Source organism: Vulpes vulpes, chromosome 8 (assembly GCF_048418805.1).
Source record: "Vulpes vulpes isolate BD-2025 chromosome 8, VulVul3, whole genome shotgun sequence".
NCBI lineage: Eukaryota > Metazoa > Chordata > Mammalia > Carnivora > Canidae > Vulpes > Vulpes vulpes.
In genome coordinates this window covers 44542772-44570592 of record NC_132787.1, presented here as the reverse complement: position 1 = coordinate 44570592, position 27821 = coordinate 44542772, and the positions used below count along the sequence as shown (strand labels likewise).

General features: G+C 39.2%; 1 protein-coding gene across 3 annotated transcripts in view; it reads right to left on the bottom strand.

Annotated features, from left to right (window-relative positions):
- CECR2 (CECR2 histone acetyl-lysine reader) overlaps positions 1 to 27821 on the bottom strand; it is a 172977-nt gene that overhangs the window by 54385 nt on the left and 90771 nt on the right. For all 3 annotated transcript variants that reach the window (XM_072766373.1, XM_072766371.1, XM_072766372.1), the window contains exon 2: positions 12453 to 12547. In XM_072766373.1, coding sequence (XP_072622474.1) covers positions 12453 to 12547 — 95 coding nt within the window. The remainder of the gene's footprint in view (positions 1 to 12452; positions 12548 to 27821) is intronic.

Below are 27821 nucleotides of genomic sequence, written 5' to 3'. Positions count from 1 at the left end.
GTACGTAATTTATACTGAGAAGTAAAATTTATGATTTTATGAGTTTCTACTTTGAGGGAAGCCACAAGAAAGTGAAAAAAAGACCACACTGAAGTACAAATTAGTCTAGGTAACCAAATAAGCACTTTCCTAAAAGTGATAAAAGGGAAATAAATCATTTGTGTTAAACATCATCACAATGAATATTTAATAGAGGATATTTTTATAGGGCTTAAACCACTGCTCAAGACACCGTTTGATGCAATCCTATCTCCACTTTGACAGCTAAGAGCAAACCAGAAGTTCCTGATTTCCAATCCCATGCTCAATTAGGTTAGGTTACTTGCCAATGAAGAAAAAAAAAGTGCTGCTGAGAGAAACCAGCTGATGAGTCACTTTAAATGCCTACAGTATTCTTATTGATACAGGCCCATAAAACCAATTGGCTAGAATTGCAATTCCAAGGAGAATAACACGAGGAAAGGTATGGAGTGTTTTGAAAGCCATAAAAAGTATGTTACCAACACAAAGTCTGTTACTCTCCTTTTAAGTATACATAGGGAGGGGGGTAAATCAGCAAAGAAACTGCAAAGACAAAACAAAGAACCCATCTGCCATCAAGTTTAAGAAAACAGAAAATTGGGGACACTTGCGTGGCTCCGTGGTTGAGCGTCTGCCTTCGGCTCAGGTCGTGATTCCGAGATCAGGGATCGAGTACCACACACTGGGGTCCCTGCATGGAGCCTGCTTCTCCCTCAGCCTGTGTCCCTGCCTCTCTCTCATGAGTAAGTAAATAAAATATTAAACAAAAACAAAAACACCCCAGAAAATTAGCAGTTTCTTAGATTAGTGGATCTTCAACGAAGGTCAGCATCATCTGAAACTTGTAATGTATGCAAGTTCTCAGCCTCATCCCAACCTACTGAATTAGTGGTAGGGCCAGCAAGCTGTCTTTTAACAAGTCCTCTGATCGATTCTAATACTCCCTGAGCATTGGCAATTACTACGTTACATGTTATTATCATTTATGCTTATCCCTAAGCTATAGGAGTCTCCCTTCCTCAGGTAGAATCACTTTCCTAAACTGTATTAATCATTGCCTTGATTTTTCTTTTTCTTTTTTAACCAAACTTATTTTTGAGAGAACTGTAAGAGAGTGCGAGAGAAGCAGATTCCCTGCCGAGCACAGAACCCAAGGTAGGGTTCAATCCCGGGACCCTGAGATCATGACCTCAGCCCAAACCAAGAGTTGGCTTAAGGGACTATGCCACCCAGGGCCCTTCCTTTTCTTGATGTGTTTCCCAAATATATCTATCCTCATTTAGTTTTCCTTGTTTTACCTTTATAGAAACAAAATCACTGGTCCATATATTTCTATGAATTGCTTTATTTGCTCAACATTTTTTTTCTGGCCTGATTTATCCATGGTTACATGGATGTGTTGTGGCTGTGATATGGCTGCGATATGGCCGACCCTCCACTGCTAGAGGCTTCTGCAGTTCCAAACCATGTGAGCTTTCCCAACACGGTTGCTTACTTTATAAAAGCAGTAAGAGTCTCTACAGCATCTGATAGTGAGATGGAGTCCCATGCAGTATAAAATAACAAGGGAAGTGACATCCTATCAGTGTTCCCAAATTCTATTGGTTAGGAGCATATCCTACCCACAGGCGAGGGAGGGGAAGGGATCATACAAAGGCATAGAGGATCCCACAGAATTCCAGCGACCCTCCTCAGAGTCCAACTGCTACATCCAGCGCCCATTCAGAGGTAGTAGGCCTATCTTTGCGATTTCACATGCCAAAGTTTGAGTTACCTGAGGTCCAAGCAGATGATCCCCTTTCTGACTTATCAACAGTAGCCTAATGCTACATTACTCATTTCATCATGTAGGCATTTTATCATCTCAAATCATCACTGTAAGAAAGGTGAGTAAAGACATTTTGAGAGAGCGCATGTGTTGTGTGTGCATATTCACACACTTTTTTTAATCACAGTAGACTGTTACAATTGCTCTATTTTATTGTTACTGTTGAGTCTCTTACTGTGCTTAAAGGATTTAAATTTGTTTTTACTGTGCCTAATTTGTTAAACTTTATCATAAGTACATAAAGAAAAAAATAGCATGTATATATATATGTATATATATATGTATATATATATATAGAGAGAGAGAGAGAGAGGGCACGCGCGCACTCAATAGGTTCAATAGTGTTGAGTTTCAGGCATCTATGGGGGGTCTTGGAACATATCCCCTGCAGATGATGGACATGACCATTCTTCCTTGGTAACAAAATTAACAAATTCCTGAAAAACTTTTGAACTGAGACTTTTATTCCAAATGTGCCTCAGGGGATCCCTGGGTGGCGCAGCGGCTTGGCGCCTGCCTTTGGCCCAGGGCGCAATCCTGGAGACCCGGAATCGAATCCCACGTCGGGCTCCCGGTGCATGGAGCCTGCTTCTCCCTCTGCCTGTGTCTCTGCCTCTCTCTCTCTCTCTGTGTGACTATCATAAATAAATAAAATTAAAAAAAAAAAAAAATAAATGTGCCTCAGGCACAATAAATTTCTAAAAAATATAAATCATACCAGGCCAAACCAAAGACTTGCAACTGAATCCCACTGTGCTACCCAGAAAATGTTTAAACATCTGTGAGAGCAAACGTCACAACAGTGCATGACGGAACGTGCAGAAATGAGAGTCCAGTAATTTAGATACAGTTTTGCTACTGTGTCTCCTCACAGGTTAAAACAAAACAAAACAAAACAAAACAAAAACTGTACTAAATGATTACTAAATGATTCTAAGTTCCTTTTACTTCTAAGACACTAATTCTGAATTGCAAATTAGTTTGAAATTTGAAAAACCTCTTACAGGAAAGGTCCACAGATACAAGTCAGGTGGTTCATGATCCTGGGAGAAAATACCAACTTTTAACCAGTCTATAACTGAAACTTTACATTCTGTTCAATTACGAATGTAGGGGAAAAAATAGTAGCATGTGTTATTTTTTTGTCGAAAGAAATCAGGTATTTTCATATCACATTACAGACACCATAAATATCGCAAAATAATCATTTAGAATCATGAATACTTAAGAAGATAGTAATCTTAAGATATAAAGTGGGCTGCTAGAGTAGTAGGTTAATGAGTTAACAAAAAACCACATTACTGTATCAAAAATTTGAGAGAGAGAGAGAGAGAGAGAGAGAGAGAGAGAGAGAGAATATGTGGGGTGAAGAGCAGAGGGAGAAGCAGACCACTCGCTGAGTGGGGAGCACAATGTGGGTCTCAATCCTGGCACTCTGGGATCAGGACCTGAGCCCAAGGCAGACACTTAACTGACTGAGCTGCCCAGGTACTCCAAAATCCTCTTTAACATTCTTTTAATTTGTTCATAGCAAAGAACTGTGGGTAAGAGCTGGAGATCTAGGATTACACTGCTAGGGATCAAATTTGTCCTCTATTAATTACCAGCTGTATAACCTTGGACAAGTTATTTAACCTTTCTGTGCCTCAAATATCTCAACCTTAAAAGATGAGAAATGAATTTATTTTAGGTTATTATAAGGATTAAATAAGAGTTCTAGAAAAACATTTACAGCAGGGCCGAGGATAGTAAGGATAAACAGAAAAGTATAATTTTATAAGGAAGGGCACAAATCTCAGTTTGACAAGAACAAATGGGGATTCCATAAGCCAGTTTAAAGACTAGACTGAGTTAATGGAATCTAGAATAGTAATCTTTAAGTTTTCTGAAAACGGGCTGGCAAACTGTTTATTTTTAAAGTTTTATTTATTTATTCATGAGAGACACAGAGAGAGGCAGAGACACAGAGGGAGAAGCAGGCTCCCTGTTGGGAGCCTGATGCAGGACTCAATTCCAGGACCTTGGGATCACGACCTGAGCCAAAGACAGATCTCAACCACTGAGCCACCCAGGTTTAAAGGTGCAAACCCAGGCAGCCTCCGTGGCTTAGCAGTTTAGCGCCGCCTTCGCCTTCAGCCCAGGGCATGATCCTGGAGACTGGGGATCAAGTCCCGCATCGGGCTCCCTGCATGGAGTCTGCTTCTCCCTCTGCCCGTGTCTCTGCCTCTCTCCCTTCTGTGTCTCTCATGAATTTAAAGAAAAAAAAAAGGTAACATTGGAAAGCTGCTGGAATCAATGTCTACCTTCCACTCAGCATGTGTAGAAACTATGAGAATGTTTCTACATTTACTGACATAATAAATTGATATTTATTAGTAGCTCAAGACTGTTCTATGGCTTCTTACAAATTATTTCATTTACTCTTCATGATAAGTTTAGTGGGTACTATTATCATTCTGAGGTGAGGCAAGTTAGGCACAAAGAAATCAAGTAACTGCCTTAGCTCACCACAACAGGTAAATCTTGGAACCAAAAAAGTCAAGCATTCCTTTGTCCAAATTTCTCTTTCTATAGGATGAGATGAAAGTAAAACATCAGAAAGTATGCATTGACTCTAAACGCTAGTGGATTCCACTTGTGGGACAAAGTGACTATCACTTTGGTCAATTCCTTTCAATGGAAAAAGTAAAATCCATTGTAGTAGTCTTTCTTGTCTGGGTGCTCATCATACAGATGTGTTCAGAATGTGAATAATCATTGGGCTGTATAACTACAGAATATATATACAATTTTCTTTGTATATATTACACATCAATAACAAGTTTTTAATTTTTAAAAAATATTTTATTTTATCATGAGAGACAGAGAGAGAGAGAGAGAGAGAGAGAGAGAGAGAGAGAGAAGCAGAGACATAGGCAGAGGGAGAAGCAGGCTCCATGCAAGGAGCCCGATGTGGGACTCGATCCTGAGACTCCAGCATTATGTCCTGAGCCGAAGGCAGGCACTAAACCATTGAGCCACCCAGGCATCCCAATAAGTTTTTAAAAGATTTTTTAAAATTTGAGAGAGATTGGGGTCTCCTGCCCCTCAAAAAAAAAATAAAATAAAATAAAATTTGAGAGAGAGAGAGAGCACAAGCAGGGGGGAGGGGCAGAGGAAGAGGGAGAAACAGACTCCCCACTGACCAGGGAGCTCATGTAAGGCTTGATCCCAGGATTCCAGGATCATGATCTGAGCCCAAGGTAGACATTTAACCAACTGAGCCACCCAGGTACCCCAACAATAACAAGTTTTTAAAAGGCAGAGGTCAGAGCCTCACTCCAGAACAGTTAATTCTAAATTTTGTGGCTGTTAGTTCCCAAATTTATTTGGCCATCCAGAAGTATTTTTTATTTCACCTGTATTTAAAACAAAAATTACCGATTATGATTTCCATAATACTCCGCTATCTTACAGGTGTGTTTAGCAGAATGTGCTTTGAAAAATGCTGAAAATCTGGGGCACCTGGGTAGCTCAGTGTTTGAGCACCTGCCTTTGGTTCAGGTCATGATCCTGGGGTCCTGGGATCAAGTCCAGCATCAGGCTCCCCATAGGGAGCCTGCTTCTCCCTCTTTATGTGTCATGAATGAATGAATGAATAAAATCTTTAAAAACAAACAAACTGCTTACCTACCTGCCCCAGCATTTAACAGCAGGTTCTGCTTTTTAAGGAAGAACTCCATCACTACTGGTAAGACCTGTGCTGCCACACCCCACACCCAAGGATAGTCAACATTGAGAACACTGAGCTCGCTGGGCTCTTTTTCCTTCCATCCATCTGAGACTCTCATATCTCTTCCTTCAATAGCAGAAAAGTCAAAGAAATAGCTGCTGGCAAGAGGCAAGGGGAAATACTCCGTTCTCTCTTCTCCATTACAAGTATTTGAAACTTTATATTTGACTGAGGTCACTTTTTTTTTTTTTTTTTAAGAAATTAATCCCTCACTTCACAAGGAATCATGTAGGAGTAACTGACACAAAGTTGTGATAAGGAGGAAATGTATTTATAAAAGCCGCTATGATTCAGCATTGTGGAAGGGGAGCATGCACTGTCCTCTGTACAGTCTACAAAGGTAAAAACTGTGAAGAGAACGTAGAAGGAACAGATGACAGAATGAAACTGGGCATCTGCATGTGATGAGAGCCAAAACAATCTTGATGAGAAAAATACATTCTGAAATATATAAATGCAATTTTTACCTCTAGGTATACTATGTGAAAAATAAACCTAGTTAGTACAGCTCATCCTGTACCCCATGTTTAGGAAGGGAATGGGGACTCCCACTCTATACTGTATTTTATTTTTTTTAAAAACTTGAATTTTTGAAATTTTATTAAGTTTTTAATTTTAATTCCAGCATAGTTAAAATACAGTGTCATATCAGTTTCCCATGTAAAATATAGTAATTCAATAATTGTACACATTACTCAGTGCTCATAACAGTAAGTATACTCTTACTCCCCTTCACCTATTTCACCCACTGCTCACGTATCTCCCCAGTCTGGCAACCATCAGTTTGTTCTCTATAGTAAAGAGTGTTTCTTGGTTTATTTTCTCCGTTTTTTCGTTTCTTTGTTTTGTTCCTCATAGTATCTGCCCTTCTCTGACTGAATTGTTTCATTTAGCATTATACCTTCTGACTTGATCCATGTCATTGCAAACAGCAATATTTCATTGTTTTGTTTTTCCATTGAGGCATTTTATTTGCATGTATATATTACATCCCTAGAAAAAAGAATCTCAGGATTTCCCCTCCTGTGTGTATTTTCTCTTGCTTCTTCATGGTCCATGATGCTAGCTGAGGTTGTCAAGACAATGAAACCAAATTGGTAGGACGGGAGCAGGTTACTCTGCCATTTTTCTAGACCTTTCAGTTGTACATCAAATCTGGGGCTGATACTCCACACGTGTTTTACCTGACTCTGACGTCACAACAATTTACCCAGCTCTATAATCATCAATGATTTCAAATATGCCAAAGTAACCATGCTTCATCATCATGATGAGAAACTGAACAATGATTTTGAATCATGTCCTAATAAGAACGTGGGCCTCCTTTGAGCATTGTTAATGCTCTTGAGAGCATTGCCAGGACATTCATGCACACCATTATGGTGGCATGGAATGATGACAGAAATAGAGAGTTCATTCCTTTTTTAATAGCTGATATTCCATTGTATGTATACACACATCTTTTTTATCCATTCACTTATTGATGGATACATGGGCTGATTCCAAAATATGGCTATTTAGTTAATGCTGCAATAAACACAGGGGTGTATATATCCTTTCTAATTAGTGTTTTTGCATTCTTTGGGTAAATACCCAGTAGTGTGATTAACTACATCAAAGGGTAGTTCTAATTTAAGCTTTGGGGAGCCTCCACAGTGTTTTCCACAGTGGCTGCACCAGTCTGCATTCCCACCAACAGTATAAGAGGGTTCCTTTTTTCCACATCCTCACCAACACTTGTTTCTTCAAAAATCTTCTTTATTATACTGCAAAAATTCCTTAATTTTATGGTAAGAAGAAAAACACAAAAGGGACCAAGTTACAGGCCTAAAATCCAGATTTTATTATTCAATAAAGTTAATTTATTTTAATTTAATTTATTGAAATTTATCTTTCATTTTTTTGTACTTGATCTTGCTATTATTCATCTTCTAACCAGGTACATGACCTGATAAACGGTCTAGGTATGTTTCCTTCCCTATAAAATGAGATCTTATTAATCTAGGAGATGACCTCATACCATCTCTTCTTTACTTCACAAGGGGAATGCAAAAAATGAAATGAACACAAGTGAAAATATAATGAACGATGGGAAAAGGTGGCACCTAAATAAAAAATATTCTGCAAAATATCCACTATTTCCAAACTAATTACTTTTATAAGAAACATTATCAAAGTAAGTATATACTTATTCTACAATTTATGGTAGAGACTAATGGTAAGTATGGGAGGAATAAAATTAAATGAGGAACAAGTGGTTACAGCCATTTACTCCCATTTACAATAAATCAAAACCTCTCACAGATAATTCACACACATATTTATGATTCTTATATTTTTATGTGAAATAGATATAATTTATATATGTATATATAATTCAAATATATACATAGGCTTATAGGATCCTTTAAAACTAAATATGAGGGATCCCTGGATGGTTCAGCGGTTTGGTGCCTGCCTTCGGCCCAGGGCGTGGTCCTGGAGTCCCAGGATCCAGTCCCACATCGGTCTCCCTGCATGGAGCCTGCTTCTCCCTCTGCCTATGTCTCTGCCTCTCTCTCTCTGTGTCTCTCATGAATAAATAAAATAAAATCTTTAACCAAAAAAAAAAAAAAAAAAAACTAAACTAAATATGATTACCCAAAATTCAATTAATTGGTTTTTGTCCACACACACACACACACACACAAACACACACAAAATCAAAGTAACCACACAATTTATTAAATATTAATAACTAAATGTAATTAGATGCAAGCATACATCTTACCATTATTATTTAGTTTTGTTCTGGAAAATATGGTCAATATGATAAAAGCATGTATAGCAGGCAGCCTTTAGGAGGCCCAGAATGACTTCTGCCTCCTGGTATTCACACCCTCATAAAATCACCTTTTCTTTTTTTTTTTCAAGATTTTATTTATTTATTCATAAAGAGAGAGAGAGAGAGAGACCGACCCAGGCAGATAGGGAGAAGCAGGCTCCATGCAGGGAGCCTGACATGGGACTGGATCCCAGGTCTCCAGGATCATGCCCTGGACCGAAGGCGGCGCTAAGCTGCTGAGCCACCCAGGCTGCCCATAAAAATCACGTTTTAAGAATGACAGACTGTCTATACCTTGTTTCTAATCAACATAATATGGCAAAAGGATTTCACTCCCATGATTATATCATGTAAGATTCTCTCCTGGCAGACAAGAGCTTTTTTCCTGCTGACCTTGAAGAAACAAACAGCTACGCAGTAAGAGGCTAAGTGGTAAAGAGATTGTTGGTTACCTGTGGGAGCTGACAGCAGCTCCCAGTCAACAGCCAGCAAGAAATAAGGGCCAAATAAGGGCCTCAGTCCTACAACTGCAAGGAGATGACTCTGCCATCACCCTGAATGAACATGGATTGCTCCCCAGGTAAGCCTGTAGAATAGAACACAGCCTGGCTGATGCCCTGATTATAGCCCTGTAGGAAACTGAGCAGAAGATCCAGATGAGCCTCACATAGACTCATTTGGAGAACCTTGTTACGTAGCAACAGAAAACAAATACATGGATACTTGCCCCAGTCAAGGTCCTGGGTACCTTGATGGCAGTCTCTAAGCAATCCTATGTTAAACACACCCAGCAAAACTGAAGCCAGATTCTTTTTTTTTTTCCCTAAAGATTTTATATTTATTTATTCAAGAGAGACACAGAGAGATGCAGAAACATAGGCAGAGTGAGAAGCAGGTTCCCTGCGGGGAGCCCAATGTGGGACTAAATCAGAGGACCTCAGGATCACAATCTGAGCCAAAGGCAGACACACTCAACCAACCACTGAGCCACTCAGGTGTCCCTATATCCCCACATTTTTTTCTTTTTAAAGATTTTATTTATTTATTCATCAGACATAACATACACACACACACAGAAAAAGAGAAAGAGAGAGAGGCAGAGACATAGGCAGAGGGAGAAGGAGGCTCCATGTAGGGAGCCCCACGTGGGACTGGATTCTGGGACTCCAGGCTCACGACCTGGGCTGAAGGCAGGTGCTAAACCACTGAGCCACCCATGGATCCCCTGCCCCTACATAATTTCTTTTGTGCTTATTGAATTCCCTTAGCTGAAATGTGTGCAGGAGATAGGTTAAAAAAAAAAAAAAAAAAAAAGGTAAGGCAGGCCACATGAACACAACAGAGGATGAGGGACAAGCAGCTTCTGCAAGGGAGAGTAATTAGGAATGTGAAATACTGAGGCAGACCAGACCCTGTTTGCCCTCCAGATGGTGGTTGTCTTCATAGGTAAACCATTAGATATTTTCTAAGTGTTATAAATTGGGATCTGAAAGGTGATATCTCATTTTAGATATTGGCAACAAATTAGTATCTAACACCTAGGGACCAGGACCATGCCACTCAAATCATGTTTCTGAGCCATGTGGGATCTTCTATTCTATAATCTCTAGGCTCTACTCTAGAGTTCTCACTCCTTCTACCTGCAAATAGTTGGTGGTTTCTTTCATTCATTCATTCATTCATTCATTCATTCATTCACTCACTCACTCACTCATTTATTATGCCTTATAAAATATGAGCACTGGCCTAAGTAAGCCCAAGTATGAAGGCTCAGTTCATGTGTCATTTACTCACAGGAGGTTATATGCTGTTGACATTCTGTATTTTTACTTTAGAACACTTATCACAGTGATTATATAATTTGTAATTACATAACTATTGCTGTAATTACTAGTGGACCTCCACTGTGTAAGAGTACTTACTATAAATACCATGAAGGCCCTGAGAATGTCTGTTCTACCAGTACCTGTTGCCCAGCAAATAGTGAGTAATGGCCAGATGAAGGTTTAGGCAGATACCTTCATGCCATGAAGATTCAAGGCTAAAATGGAACAACCTTTGTGTTGGGCAGCCTGGCAAACTTACTTTAAAAATCTTAAAAGGATGGGCAGCCCAGGTGGCTCAGCGGTTTAGTGCCACCTTCAGCCCAGGATGTGATCCTAGAGACCGGGGATCAAGTCCCACATCAGGCTCCCTGCATGGAGCCTGCTTCTCCCTCTGCCTGTGTCTCTGCCTGCCTCTCTCTCTCTCTCTCTCATGAGTAAATAATTAAAATCTTAAAAAAAAAAAAAAATCTTAAAAGGACATTTCTTCTGAGTAGTCACAGTTCCAGAAATTTCAACTAAGGAGATCATTCACTTCGTGTGCAAACTTTTATGTCCAAAGCTATGCATTGTAGCCTGTTTACAACAGTTAAAAGCTAGGCACAAATGTCTAGCTATCAAATTGATTTGACAATTATGTTTAAAGGAAAGCTTGTTTAAGAAAAATAAGTTATAATGAAAAGATGAAAGATACAAAATGTAAAATTACATCACAGTATTAAAACTGTGCTTCAAAGCCATTGCCCTATAAAAGAATTGAAGAACTTAATTACCATATTCAAGTAGCAAAACAGTAGATGGATTCTTCACCTTTCATCTATTCTTTGTCTAGTAAAACCATCTGGGTATTCTTGGGAAAAAGTCATTATATTAGCACAATGAGTCTGGGAGGAATAACTCTCCTTTGAGGGTTACCAACTTCCACCCTGAAGAAGATGGCGTTTCATCAATCTCTTACTCATCTTGTAATGACAAGTTTACTGCACATTAGTATTGGGCCTAGTTTCCCAGCCCTAACAGATATCTAAGAGTAAATTTAATAGAACAGAAGTATTTGAGATACCACCTTTACCTGTATGAAAAATATAATCCATAACACCCCAAACCCCTGCCTTGCATGGCACTGGAGGGCTGAAAACTGGAAAACCATTTTGTCTCAGTTTTCTAAGAGTGAGCTCTATATAGTTCCGTCCTATATACAGAAATGTAGTAGCAGAGAAAATGGATGTCAAGTTAGGGTCAAAACAAGGAATGAGTCCTTATCAAAAAGATCCTTTATTTGTTGACACATAAAATTTTGCTCCAAATGTCTATACATCTCAAATGTGTTGGAGAGCAGTTTACTTGGCAATTATGGTATGATGGAGCCTAGAAGCTCCATATTAAAATTATGCTACTGGGCAGCTCTGGTGACTCAGCGGTTTAGCGCAACCTTCAGCCCAGGGTGTGATCGTGGAGACCCAGGATTGAGTTCCACATCGGGCTCCCTGCATGAAGCCTGTTTCTCCCTCTGCCTGTGTCTCTGCCTCTCTCATGAATAAATAAAATCTTTAAAAATAAATAAATAAAATAAAATTATGCTACTGGTATAAATTAAGATACCCAGGTGGTAGAAATGTAGTAAAATCTAGTTTTAATTTGTTAGGTATTTTATTTTTTAAAGATTTATTTATTCATGAGAGACACACACGGGGTGGGGGTAGGGGCTGGGGGGTGGGTGGGCAGAGACACAGGCAGAGGGAGAAGCAGCCCCATGAAGGGAGCCTGACGTGGGACCTGATCCGGGGTCTCCAGGATCATACCCTGGACCAAAGGCAGCACTAAACCACTGAGCCACCTGGGCTGCCCCAGTTAGGCATTTTACAAATACTGCAAGAAGCTATATTTCTGTAAAAATCACAAAGAAGGGCATAAACTAAAAGGAAGAAAGTCTACACTTGATTATGTTAACTGGTGGATCCAAGAGTAAGGAAAATAGACTTGTCAGATTCAAATAAACTCAAGGATTATAATAAAACTGAACTGCAGATGCAGAAGGAGTCAAACACAGAGCTGAGGAATCCATTTGTAAATACCACTGACTAACGATCAGTTCTAGTTTGTTACAGGAGAGATGAAACATCACTGCACCTCGTCAATTAGTTCTTTCTACATAAAATATGTAGTAAAATTAGGATAACTCACGTGATATCCCTTCGTTGATAGCAGCCCTGAAGCAGGCAGGCGATCAGGTCACTGATAAACTCTACATCATCTCTGTGAAGAGCTGCTTCTAACTCCTATGGAGGAGGAGAGAGAGAGATTAGAGAGATTTCTTAAAATCCACCTGTCCCTCCTTCCTACCACCCACACTAACAATATCACTCTCCAAACCGCTATAGGGTCAGTGTAGCCAAACTGCTTGCCTTTCCTCTCACAGTTACTGTTGGAAGAGCAAAGAGATCAACTTTTGTTTTTCCATTGGGTTTATTTCTCCCATTGCTCCATTCCATTTTTCTGCATACCAGAAAAATCATACATATATCTCTTTTTGTAAGTCACTGGTAGCTGCATAATTATCAAAGAGCTTAATTTATATAAATATGCTATAATGCCTTCTATGTTAATGACAAGAAAGTCGCAAATATGCGATTAAAAAGTATTCTTCATCCCCCTAACAGTTTTAACAGGTAAATCAATTGCTTTATAGAATCACTATGTTTATTGAAGAAAAACACTGGTAAATGAGCAATGTAGTTAAGAATTCTTATTTTGAGGAGGCTACACTTAAGTGACTAATGACAGGAGATTGCTAGAACTGAGCTGAATCTTACATCATCTAGAGAGAAGTGAGGTAATGTCTATGTTAATGGTTTAATCCTAGGTGAGATGTATTTGCTTTCCTTGGGACTCAAGCAGACAATGCCAAAGATCTAGCATTCTGAACAAGACTAAATTGACAAGGAGCTGCTGGGACAAAGTGACGGTGGGAAATTTTAGGAGATCCTGTTTCTCCTTTCAAACTCCCATAATAAACCAGTATTTCCTAAGATGATGGAATTTGTTCTAAGTCCTCAGCTCTTGAGAAAAAAAGTTTGACAGCACTGTTTCAACCAGAATGCTTGCATTCTGCATGCAAGCTATTTTCCAAGGTCTGCTCTGCTTTTACTAATCATCACCAGATCTATAAACACAGAAAAAAACCAAGCTTTGAAGGCTCTCGTATTAATGGTTCTGAAAGCATGAGGTGTGTGTGCATAAGAAACAATTTCTGACCTAAATACCAATTACACAGCAGTGCATACTTAACAGGGGATTCTGCCGCTACTATAAAAACATTACCGTTTTGCTAATAATTGTAATAAAATTATGTAAATTATTTTAATGGTTTCATTTTTTTTTTTTAATTCTCAAGTTTGTAAACACTCCCTCTAAAACCTTCATAATATAGAGGTACCTTGGTGGCACAGTCCGTTAAGCATCTAACTCTTGGTTTTGGCTTGGGTTGTGATCGCAGGGTTGTGAGACAGAGCCCTGTAGTGGGATCTGTGAACAAGGAGTCTACTTGAGATTCTCTCCCTCTCTCAAATAAATAAATCTTTTTTTTTTTTTTAAAGTAAAATAAAACCTTCATAGGACAAAAAACTGCTCAGCAAACTAATGGACACAAATAAGCAAAATAGAAACTACCATGAGGTAGTTCACCAGAAAAGGTTCATCTAGCCTGTGCTGCCTTAAAACACAGGTGAATGAAACTCAAAATTCAAAGACTGCAAGGCTGAGGCTTGCAAATGTTTTGCTTGCCTTAATTATAAACCTGGGAATTATATCTATAGCAATGGTTCTTATTCTTCTATTAGCTTATTAATTACTGTTGGAAGAGTTCTCTTCTACATTCTAGTTACTGATCACCCAAAAAACAAGAAACTCTCCCAACCAGAGATAACTGGGATCTGAACTATAATTAGCCAGAATTCACTCATTCAACCAATATTTACTAGGCACCCGCCCTGTGTAAGATAATATAGTACTTCCTAAGCACTGAGGAGCTTAGTTTAGTTTGGAGAGATGAGTACAAAAACAGATAGACAAACCAACTAATTAGCACTATTAGGTACACAAAAGGTGCTATGGGTGCAACGGGAATTGAGAAGAAAAGGACTACTTGTGGCTGTGGGAAGCCTAAAACACTGCATGAAGATGGTAGTACCTGCAGTGGGAAAATTGTGGCTGGGTGGCAATGGGGGGGAGAAACAGAGCATGAGCAGGTGCAGATGACATGGGGAGCAAGGCCACCAAGAAGACAGCTGCTTCATTTTAACTATTCTGTAGATTATATGAGGGGAAGTAATGTGAGTTTAGATTGATCACTGGTACTGGATACTGAGCTAATGAGTTTGGTGTTTCTTTGGAAAACAATGGAGACTCATTACAATTATTTTTATTGAGGAAAAGACACAGTGATACTTCTCTAGCTGCTGTGTATTTAAGAGGGATTCTAGTGGCAGAGGGTGCGAGGTGAGGTTAACCACAAGCAAGAGCCTGGGATAAAGATTCTGAAGGACTTAAATGAGAGAAATAGCAACGGGGAAAAACACGAATTCAAGATCAGACAGAAATAAATGTGATGCAACAGCAAGGGAAGATTTGAATGGTTCACATTTTATGTTTGGTCACTGGGCAAGACTCCAAAGCAAACTGCAATTATAACAGAAGCTGAACTCTTGAAACAAAAAGTCCCAGGCCATCTCATTTGATAGAGAAGCCAGAATTACTGAATCGTAGGCTGGAAGGTATATTACTATACTATACTATTTCAACTCTCTCAATTGAAGGATAAATAAACTAGGCCCAGGAAGGTTAACTGGCATCTCCTGTTGTACTTAGCAAAACAGTGCCAGGACCAAGTGAAACCCCAACCACTCCATCCAGGGCTCTTCCCACAGAGTAAGCTGCTTCCTACTGGCCCATGTGCTCTATGCTAGAAAGCCTGATGGCTTTAACAGCTCTAATAACCCACTTCCACCACTCCCAACCAAGCCCCCAGAATGTACCATTCTGCCTAAGCAGAAAGAAATCCCTCCTGCAAAGCCATACTGTAACAGGTCCTTTACATGAAAAACTTTTATCTATAAAATCTTCCTAGCTGAGTTCCACTTTACTGGTTTCTCCAGCAACATCTTCAACACTGTATGGTCACAAATTGTTACACACTCCTGCTGAGGTTCTGTCCTCATCAGTGTAAGTTAAAGAGTACCACGTGTTTCTTGATTAAAAGTGCTATAGTCAGATGCTTTTTAGTGTTTTTAAAGAAAAGCACCAAATTAAACTATGATAAAGTCCACATTTGAAGAGATAAGAACTGGGAAGGCTTTACTAAGTAAAGGCTAAACTAAGTAAAAGTTTGTCATAAATCTCTGTGGAGGTATGCCAGGATTCCTAGAAGCCGGATACATGTCGATCACTTTTATTCGGTAGTAAATAATTTTTTATTTATTTATTTTTGAAGATTTTATTTATTTATTCATGAGACGGGGGGGGGGGGGGGGGGGGCAGGCAGAGTGAGGAGAAGTGGGCTACATCCTGGGACTCACGAATCACGCCCTAAGCCAAAGCCAAAGGCAGACACTCAGTCGCTGAGCCACCCAGGCATCCTAGTAGTAAATAATTTAAAACGGTAATTTTATAAAACAGTCACACTACAAAGCAAAATGTAAAATCTGCATTAACTTTTATGCTGAAACTCCAAAAAAAGAAAACAAAAAGGGAAAAAAATGCCACTCCTAAAAGAGCAGTTAAAGCTCTATTATGAATTCCCTTTCTTTTCTATGCACTTCCCCCACCCACAGGCATTCCCTTCTCCCTTAGGTGTGAATGCTTGATAAGAATATGTTTCCGTTTCTATCAGGATAACTCATTAGAGGAAAGTTCTAGCTGTCCATTTTATACCTCAATATTGTCTTCTGAAGAAGCAACAATAAAATACAGCAATATTTACCTGGTGGATGCACAGTAAAGCAGAGCATGTGAAAATTCATGGCACGTGTAGACAGTACCAAGGATTTTCTGCCAAATAGGGTAATTAGAGGACTGTAGACAGGACGGGTCTGTTCCTTGAGGGCCTTCACATTAAAGAGTGTGGATTTTACCTCCGTATACAATCAGGTCTGGAGAAGGAGAGTGAAATGATCACATCTCTATCTCAGAAAAATAGTTCTGAGAAGAGAATGCAGAATGACTGGGAGGAGTACCAGGGGTAGGGACAACAGGGCAGTGTTAGCATCACCTGGAAGTTTGCTGGAAAGCATAAGCACCTCAGGTACCACCACAGATGTACTGAAACCCGAATCTGCATTTTAAGAAGAGCCCCATGATTCATATGCATATATTGTCTGGGAGGTGCTATTCTGGAAGATACAAGGTCAGAGAATGAGGTAAATAAAAGCAGAGTAGTGGGAATAAAGAAAGGGAGAATTAGGGAACATGTGGAAGATGAATAAATGCTGGCTTAATGGAGAAAAGGCAGAAACATAATTACCAAAAGAAACTGGACCTAAATGCTCTAGATCTAAATGCTCTAAATGCTCTAAAACATAAGAAACCTCAAAAGTGAATTTCTGACATAAGGATGGAATTAAATCCTTACATTGTAATCCCAAACATACTCAAATGATTAATTTCAAGAACTAATGCCCCTTGTTTATCTAAAAACCTTAGCATTATTGTAGGATTAAAATCAAATCATGCAGATTAATGTGGTTATCAGTATCTACAGAATTTATAGTTCCTGTCTCAAGCTCTAAAACCTGTTGAAAGGGCTGAAGAATTAAATGTAATTCAGATATCCAGGTAAACCGTTAAACAGTCTACTCTAAATAAAAGATTAGTGTCACTGGTGGGAAGAGTGAGTCATTTGGGCCTTACAGAAGAATGTCATTTCTGGCAATAAATCTATTTAGAATGTGAGGATATAACATGAAATTTCTGGTTACAGTGTTTTCCAAACAATATCAACTGCCAATATCCTTTTATTACTGCTCCCGGAGAGTCATCAAGTAGAATTACGGACAAATTAGAATGAAGCAAGGTATTCCAGGACAAAATAAAAACTAAGACCTACAAAGATTAAGAGTGATATGGCCAAAAGATATGATGTCCTTAAACCCACACTCTACTTACATTAGGTTATTTTCAAGTTAACTAACATCTTGTTAACCTGTGGCAGTTAGCAGAGATCAAAATTAGTAAGTCAATTTACAATTAGTAAATGTAAGAATAGCTTATCTTAAAATACATGCCCAATAGTTAAAATTATTAATTTGTATAACACATCTCTATTTTCTTCAATAAATCAAGGGAAATTTTTTAAAAGATTTATTTAATTAATTTATTATTTATTTATTATTTATTTATTAATAATAAATTATTATATTTATTTAATTATTTAATAAAAGATATATTTAATTTATTAATTATATTAATAATAATTATTAATTATTAATGTATATCTAATTATACATTAATTATGAGAGAGAGAGAGAGAGAGAGAGAGAGAGAGAGAGAGAGAGAGGGGCAGAGACACAGGAGGAGGAAGAAGCAGGCTCCATGCCAGGAGCCCGACGCAGGACTCGATCCCGGGACTCCAGGATTGCACCCTGGGCCAAAGGCAAGCGCCAAACCGCTGAGCCACCCAGGGATCCCCAATCAAGGGAAATTTTTATTTCCTATTTGTATTTTTAAAAATTCCCATAGGTGCTGGGAAGTAGAAGACTGAATGAGAGAGCAACATTGATACTGATGATGTTCTAACTCTGATGGATGCTATTTTTACAGATGGTATCACTTATAAATGAATAAAGCAAAACATTCATAGACCAATGATGATAGAATGTGTCATGAACTAAAAACACGGATTAATAAAATCTGTGAATCTGAAATTTAAAAAAGAAAAAGAAGGAAAAACAAAACTGTTTCACTGTATTTTCTGCCTGCCTCAGTAACCAGGCTTCCTTAGTGATTCAACCATAGTTTTCTTACTTAACATTATCAGCAGAAACTAGGGAGTAACATCCTTATCTTAATTTGAAAAAAGAATATTAAGTGCTCTTGTTCAATACTCAACTGTGATGGGCAGGCTAAAGGGCATTGGTAAAAAATTCTCCGCAGTGAACCTAGGTTTGCTTTTCTTAGCACAGCCATGATCTAATGAGTTAACAACTGGGGAAAGTGGTTACACAGAAAGGCAGAGTATCAGGGATGTTGGATCAGCTCTTCCAAGGAGAACTGAGCAAGCTTGAATTGCTCCTCAAACGACACAAGTATCGAGAGGAACTCTGATATTTACAAATAAAATTCAACACCTCACCCTTGCCTACCACCATTTTACTCATGGAATACAGTAAACTCAGAAATCAGTAAGAAAATGGGCTCAAAATATAAAATTGCTTTTCAAATGTACTTCTATATTGTGCTTCTTCATAAATCAGCAGCTATCTACATAACCCACCAAAAAATATGCAGGGTCATGGTGACTTGTAAGGTGACAAAGTTATCAGTGAAGTTTTCCCCTCTAGCTCAGCAGAACTGAAAATGCAGAATTGGTAAAGATTAAAATGAAGAATAGGTGATAAATCCCCTGGAGGGCAAAGCTTCTCCCACCTTTCTCCTTCCCCTTAGTTACAGTTAACACCAGCAGTTGGTACTACATGGATAAACCAAGGCACACTAATATAGGCCTCAGTTTTCACCCTATGGCGAAACAAAGATTAAGAATGCTATAGAAAGACAGCAAAGAAGATGGGTAACAGGAAAGCAATTTTAATCCTGCTGAACAGAAGAACTTGCTTATCAGTGAATTTTTCACTTTAGTGGGTATAGTAAAAAAGAAAAAGTTCTGGAGTTCTGTTTCACAACAGTGTGAATATACTTAACACTACTGAATTGTGCACTTAAAAATGGCTAAGATGACAAGTTTTATATTACATTTCTTACCACAATTCAGAAAAAAATTGTCGCACTAAAAGTAACTACCACCAAGGATTTTGTAATGATTATTATGAGGCAATGCTTATAAAAAGCCAGTGGAGCCTGGCACACCATAAATATTCCACAACATGCTAATATTACAATTATTTCATCTTGATTACAATGAAAGTGTGTGTGGGGGGGGAGCAAAGACTGAAGAGACAGAAAGTGGCCTTTTCAAAATTCAGGTTTCTTAACAGAAATTAAAATCCTTTTAATACACAGCCTACCATGTTCATAAGCCAATAAAAACCCAACAGTTCTCCAAGGAATTATTTGGAAACCCAGGTTATTCAAAGCTTTGCTACTTAGGCCTTCAAACCCAGAGCTTAGAGTCTTGGAAGCAAGGGAATAAATAAGGACTACCCTCCTAAAATACCCCTCCCCCCCCACACACTTTCTCTCCTCCCCTTTTGTATTTCCTTTTCACTGTGGGCACTGAGCTGTGAGCACAGAAATCTGAACTTTGCCAAAATGCTCTGGGACTGAAGAGGAAGGGGTGGGGGAGCAGATAGCTCGGCCAATCGTTTAGGAGAAGGGGGACCTGGTCCTACGGCTCCTCTGTAGCTTCAGAGAGTAGCTGGAGGGAGTAACAGGATTTGTCCTCTTTGCAGCTGGCGTCACAGTTCATTAGGGACAAGTCTGTTTAACATCCTTCCACCTCCTCTACCCTCAAGAACAGGCGGTGGCTGCTCAAAGAACTCAGGACTGAGTGAGGGCAACAGCTTCAAACCCTGATTGGCAATGAGAAAGAAATAGGGCCTTTAGCATAGGTGATGGAAAAACACTCGTTAACAATTCTTTACTTTAAAAAGTCCCACTTGGGGCAGCCCGGGTGGCTCACCAGTTAGCACCGCCTTCAGTCAGGGGTGTGACCCCAGGATCCAGTCCCGTGTCAGGCTCCCCGCAGAGAGCCTGCTTCCCTCTCTGCCTCTCTCTCTCTCTGTCTCTGTCTCTCATGAATAAATAAATAAAATCTTAAAAAAAAAAAAGTCCCACTTGCCTAATAAACTAAGATGATTTCTAGACTGGAGACAAACGACACAGAAAGAACATTACCAATTCCATTAATGTATGACAACCATTCACTTAATATCTTAAATAACTTTAAAGGTAGCTTTGTATTGTTTGACACACTTCTAATCTCCAGGAATTTTTTTTGATCTTTTACTAAGGAAGGTGGTAAAGACAGACAAACTTTCTTTTCTTTAACGTCCAACTAAGAATCAGGACCACAGATTTGTACTACTGTTATTTGGACACACTAATTCCTTTGAGTTTACTTTAAGGAGGCAAAAAAGGCCTCAGGATAAAAGAATCATAGATGCTGTATTTGATTTTAGAAGGTTACAAATCCTCCTAATTTGCACAAGGACCAACTGCAATGTGGTGTCTCAGGAAAAGACCAGGGCTTCTGTATAGGACCCAGAATGGCGCTTACACAAAGGAGATGCAAAGCAGGCCTTCCTGAAGGAGTCTCCCAGCTGCTTTCCAAGAGAGAATGCCTGGAGTGTGAGCGCAGAATACATGAAGAAGTCAGCACACGAGCCTCCAGAAGGCATCCCTGACTCTGGCAGCTGATGCTTTCTAACTTGGTATAAATTAATTTAATCCCAAAGGCCTGCCCCATGCCAATTTAGACTGTAAAGTATAAATCAGCTCGAGTGGGTATAATGGTGAGGGACCTGAAACTGGCTATTAAAACACTTTCAGTTGGCCAAGCGATTTATCCCAGGAGTCCCCAAAGGCCAGCAGGTCTGTATTGCTGCTTTGCTGCAACCATATCATTCCTCTCAACCATCCATGAAACAGCTGTGTCACTGACTATGCTCCTGGGTAACAGAAACGAAACCAAAATAGCTTCTCCCCACAAATGACTGCTACCTTAAAATATTAGGCAAACTGGAAAATACTAATTATACCAATAAATGGGTAAATCTAGAAAAGCATGATTTTCTGAAAAGGCATAAATTATCAAAGCTGGTTCTAGCATTAAAAAAAAAAAAAAAGGCTCAGGAAGTTTCATGGATATTGTCCCTTAAGAAAACGTCCATGATTATATAAACAATTCCTGAGCACTGAAAAAGTTGGAAAGCTCAGTATGTTCCGAGGCTAGAATACTGGACAGGAATAGCATGCAAACAAGAAATCTGGAAAAGCAGGTTCTTGACAGACCATACACAACCTCAGATATCAGGTCAAGCAGTCTAGATTTCACTGCTTTCCACCCAGGAAATGTATAGCTCTAGGATTCCACAGTGCATGGCCAGAATATATCAGTTTTAAATGGCACAGCTTCTAGAGAGTCAGGTTTACTTTTATTTATTTCTTTGTTTGTTTTCACTGTTTAAGTTGTTGTTGAGAAGATACTTTTAACTTAAACATTTGCATGAATTTAAGACAGGGGATTTGGGATCCCTGGGTGGCGCAGCGGTTTGGCGCCTGCCTTTGGCCCAGGGCGCGATCCTGGAGACCCGGGATCGAATCCCACGACAGGCTCCCGGTGCATGGAGCCTGCTTCTCCCTCTGCCTGTGTCTCTGCCTCTCTCTCTATCTCTCTGTGACTATCATAAATAAATAAAAATTAAAAAAAAAATTTTAAGACAGGGGATTTCATCAGAGAATTTATGTTTGGAGCTACTTAGGACTATCGCTCTATGTAAAATTACGCAGTTCTCGTTCTCTGTCATTAGAACTTACTACTGGATTAGTTCGGAATTATTATAGGTATTTCAGGGAAACCACTAAAGAACAGGGAATGCTTTTGAAAGCATTCAAAAGTAGGTAAAGAATAGTCAAACCTAGAAGGTTATCTAGATGTGGTCTGCAGGACACATTGTTAGGAAGAGAGATTAGAGGGTGAGATTTCTGATCTAGTCCAGGGAAGAATCGATGGGGCCAATACTAGAAAGATGACAGGGGAAATACACAAGAGAAGGTGAAAGGAGAGGATTTCAGAAGCAGTCATTAAGATTTTGCAATTAATTGTATGTGGCTTAAAAAAGGACAAAAAAATTTTAGGTAACAAGTTCTAATCCTCCCCATCCCTGAAAAAATATTACGGTCTTTTAAACTGGTAAACAGAATTAAGGACAATAAAGGTTGAAAGGTGAATGGAAGATTGGGGCAGTGGGAAGAAACAACAAAGACTTGATGTTTGAAATAAGATCCTAGAAGGTTTAGAGTGGGAAATAATTTTGTAATGTCATAAATCCTATTGTTCCCATCTGATTGTGTCCTAGTCTATGTGAGAGTGGCAAAAACATACACACAGAGGAAAATGTCTAATGTGTGCAGGGAGGTAGGGGTCTCTCTGAATCAATTCAAGCAGTTCAACATATAATGGGAATGTGACAGTGGGATGTCACATAGTGGAAAGGCATCCCTAGCATCTGAAGACATACTGCATGCCAGGCTCTGTGTTACATGCTGGGGATGCAAAAGGAGAGTAAGAACCCTACCTTCAAGTAGCATAAAATCTAGAAGTGGGGTGTTGTGGGGGACAGACAAAATATAAATTCCATTTAGAGTAACAACTGGCACAGTAGAGTGGTGTGGAGATAAGTGAGCAAAATGCTGCTCTGGCAATTAGTTAGCAAAGACTAGAAGATGAGCAGGATACAATCAGTTCACACAAGGGCAGTAGGAACAGTGGAGGTTCTCAGTAAAATGCAGGTTTCCTCAAAGAATGAAATGCTGGGGGCAGCCCAGGTGGCTCAGTGGTTTAGCACCACCTTCAATCCAGGGCCTGATCCTGGAGACCCGGGATCAAGTCCCATGTTAGTCTCCCTGCATGGAGCCTGCTTCTCCCTCTGCTGTGTCTGTGCCTCTCTCTCTCCTCTCTGTGTCTCTCATGAATAAATAAAAAAGAATGAAATTCTAAAAATGAAAACATAATAGTGACCTGTGCCAAAACCCCTGGTACTGCACAGTGCCTCTACAGAGCAAGTGGTCACAGAACATTCACAGAGAAAACGGAAAGAAATTAGCTATTGGGAACAACTTGTCTAAAAGATGACTGTGTGACTGAAGATTTTCGGAAATGCCTGAAATTTTATCAAGAAATCTGTAAAGGCAGGACAAAACTAGGAATGAGCGGGCTGTGACTGTAACTAAGAAAATAGTATTGAGGGATGCCTGGGTGGCTCAGCAGTTGAGCGTCTGTCTTTAGCTCAGGGCATGTTCCTGGAGATCCGGGATCCAGTCCTGCATTGGGTTCCTGTGTAAAGCCTGCTTCTCGCTCTGCCTGTGTCTCTGCCTCTCTCTGTCTCTCATGAATAAATAAAATCTTTTTAAAAAAAAGAAAAGAGTATTGAAATCTTGTTGGAAAAAAAAGGAGGGGAGGAATGTTACAACCAAAAGGGGATATGCTATCTATAATGGGAAAGAGGTCTCAAGGTAAAGAATTTGGCAGTGTTTATCTAGCCCTATCCTGGGGGAGAGATACTGATGAAACTCAGTATCTGGGGCAGGAATATTTCATCAGGCCTGTAAGAAATTATCCCAAGACGAATTCATTCTCTTTTGATTCTCAGCTTCTTGATTAGCAACAGTGAGTACGTCTTGGTATTAGGAAGGTGGTGTGTGTTGCATGGCAGGTGTTAATATAATGACTATGGAACGATATCTACAGAATTTTAAATAAGCAAAATGCCATTCGGTGACTCTGGATCTACTGAAATTGTTAAGTTTTTGAGCCTACAAACTGAGAACCAGAACCGGTCAACTTGAAAGCACTCACAATGGAGCAAGACATAGATTAAATAGGAACCAGAGTGCACAGATGAGGTTTAGAAAAGGAATACCTTAGAAGCGAAGTTGACAAATAGGTATGATTTTGGTGGGCTCAAAATTGAGCCCAAATCAAAATTTGGGGAATCAAATTTGGGGCTCAAATTTCCCCAATCAAAATTCTTACAAAAGATTTATCTTGAATGTGAATACTTACTAAATTTTTTCTATTAAAAGACACTCCCTCGTTTTACTTTTGGGTAACAGCAATTTAGGGAAGAGAAAATCGCCTGAATCAACCTCAATCAATGCCAGTTTCGGATTCTTACAGATGTCATTTGATGGAATTTATCTAATTTTTTGATTTACCTTAAAAGGAGACAAAAAACCTTTACAACAACTCTAAAACTCTGGAGCCATGAACTCAACTCCAAGTGTTAAAATGTAATTATAGAAATCTGTTTATATAGAGTCCACATGTGTTTATGTTTAATGATCATGAATATATACCTACAGAACAACTGCAAAACCAAACTATCCTACTATTAAATGAGTAAGTAATTGTGACTTGGAGTAATACTTTCAGAAAATCTATCAAAAACTGATTCAGAAACTTAAGATTGAAGGGAGGTTGAAAAATTATACTTTTCAGTTCTTCAAAAGTAGTGCTAATGATGATGAAATTCTTTCTAGAAATAAGAATGGAAAAAATCAATTATTTCTAAATTTAAAAATCCAAATGTTTATAGAAAAATTCCTAAGATAGGGGCAGCCCAGTGGCTCGGTGGTTTAGCGCCGCCTTCAGTCCAGGGCCTGATCCTGGAGTCCTGGGATGGAGTCCCACGTTGAGCTCCCTGCATGGAGCCTGCTTCTCCCTCTGTGTCTCTGTGTCTGTCTCGCTCTCTCTGTGTGTATGTGTCTCTCATAAATAAATGGAATCTTAAAAAAAAGAAAGAAAAATCCCTAAGATAAATTTTCCAAATAGAACTTTCACCTCTCTTATTAAAAGTTTCATACACTATGGTAAGTTAATATTTCCAAAGTTTTATTGAATCATCTCGTTGGAAAACGGGGTATTGCCTAAATTGAAACACCCATGGCTACTTATACATGTTAATACTAGTATGAAAGTGACTGAACCTGGGACGCCTGGGTGGTTCAGTGGCTGAGCGTCTGCCTTTGGCTCAGGGCGTGATCCCAGGATCCAGGATCAAGTCCCACATCAGGCTCCCTGCATGGAGTCTGCCTCTCCCTCTGCCTGTGTCTCTGCTTCTCTCTGTGTGTGTCTCTCATTAGTAAGTAAATAAAATCATGAAAGACAAAGAAAAGAAAGAAGAAAGAAAAGGAAAAGGAAAAGAAAGAAAAGAAAGAAAGAGACTGAACCAGGATCATATCTCATGCCCTTTCCAACGGTATTAAAGGGAATCACACCTTTTATAAAGGAAAAGACTGTAAGAGTCTGGAAAGGAGAAAAGGAATGGAAAATAGTATTTTACAATGATGCTATTTCTTCTAAAACATAGCCTAACTGGTTCACTCTATTATTTATTCAACTTCTAAACAGGTAAGAATGACTACCTATACCCTACCCTATTATCCACCCCAACCAATACCCTATTAATACATATAACCGAATATTAAAATACAACCAAATATTAATACATATCCTTCTAGTTCTTTGGGCCCCAGTCTAGAAGGCATCTTTGTAACTTCCAGATCCAATCTCCATATATATGATGGATAAATAAATTGATGAAAATAGTATGATCCTCTGTGTCATCAGGTGTTTTGGTGATGTAGCATTATTTTTTTTAAAGATTTTATTTATTTATTCATGAGAGACATGGAGAGAGAGGCAGAGACCTACACAGAGGAAAAAGCAGGCTCCATGCAGGGAGCCCAACGTGGGACTTTATCCAGGACCTGGGGATCATGCACTGAGCCAAAGGCAGACGCTCAGGCTTCCCCTTCCCTATATATTTCCCTTTTCATCTGCCCTCCTCCTCCTCCTCCACATAAGAATTGTTTTGTTTGTGATCAAGTTGAATAATAAAACAATCCAATGTTCTCCAATTAGGTTTTATCAATATCTATAGTGGGTAACGTCAACTTTATGGCGGGAAGGAGTTGAAAGGTTAACAAGAAAACACTGGTAAGGGTCCTTGAGTATTAGAAGACTTTGGATTTCACTAAGGAATTTGATACAAACAATTTGGAGGATATAGGTAGATTATGGATACAAAAAGGAAAGGACAAAACCAAGAAATAGAAGAAAAAAAAAAACAAGAAATAGGATTACCACGTAGTTCTAACAAAAATATTAGATACGTTGCAGAGTATTACAAAATGCTTATGGCATTTATATGGACAAGAGATTGGTATCTCTAGGACAGGCCAGGACATTAAAAAAACAAAATAAGGGGATCCCTAGGTGGCTGAGCGGTTTGGCACCTGTTTGGCACCTGCCTTTGGTCCAGGGTGTGATCCTGGAGTCCCAGGATGAAGTCCCACATAGGGCTCCTTGCAAGGAGCCTGCTTCTCCCTCTGCCTGTGTCCCTGCCCACCGCCCCCCTCTCATGAATAAATGAATAAAAATCTTAAAATAAAAAAAAACTATCGGAAAGCACTGACAGGACTTTTTTATTCCTCAGAAGCATAATAAACCAAAAAACATGTGGTGACTGCCAAAATTAACTGAAATTGGGCCATGGTAAAAAGGAATCAGAAAGATATTCTCTGTCAAACCTCTACTTTCAAGTATAAGCAACAGAATTAACCAACTACAACATATTCACTTCTTTGACAACTTAAGAATTGGGAATTTTAAGGGGTACCTGGGTGGCTCAGTTGGATAAGCATCTGACTCTTGATTTCAGCTCAGGTGGTAATCTCAGGGTTGTGAAATCGAGCCCAAAAATCTCTGTGCAAAATATTATCACCACTATTAGTGGTGTGAAGAAATCTTTATTCTCAACATTCTACTGTAATCAAGTCACATCTAATGTATGGATTCTGAGCCCTCATCATTCTGGATCTAAAAGCAGCATTTAAATTAGTTGGGGTTATTGGGACGCTACAGCCCAATAACTGTGGCTCAGTGATTGAGCATCTGCCTTGAGCTCAGGGTGTGATCCAGGGTCCTGGGAATTTAGTCCTGCATCCGGCTCCCTGCAAGGAGCCTGTTTATCCCCTCTGCCTATGTCTCTGCCTCTCGTGAATGAATAAATAAATAAAATATTTAAAATATAAACAAATTAGTTGGTTATTTCCTCTAGCTTAAAAGTTTTGTCTCTTGGCTTCAAAACACACACCTCACTGGTTTTCCTTTTCAATTTTCTTGGCTGATTTCCCCCCTTTCTTCTTGTACTCTGTATGTTGGTAAAAATGTCTTGGGGTTCAGTCTTTGAATCTATCTCTTCACTGTCCTTTTGGCCTACATTCACTGCCTTTATGAGCTCCTCCAGCCATGACTTTAAATACTATCCATTACGCTAATCATGCTCTCTCATTTGTACCTCCATTCCTCTCTCCTCAGAATCCCAAAGTTGGCTCATCCAATAGAGCACCTGTACCTAACACAGTGGTGACACTGAGAGTCAAATAGGCATAATGAACTTAATATGATCAAAACTGAATTTTCAATTTTACCTCCTTAAACCTGCTTCTACTCTTACATTCCCAACCACAGTAAATGGAATCTTCTTCTAGATGTTCTAGCAGGAAATTCTGAGTTATCCTTGACTCTTCTCTTTTTCTTCCATTTCACATCCAAACCTTTAATAGATTTTGTTGATTCTGCCTTCAACTGAGATTTAGAAA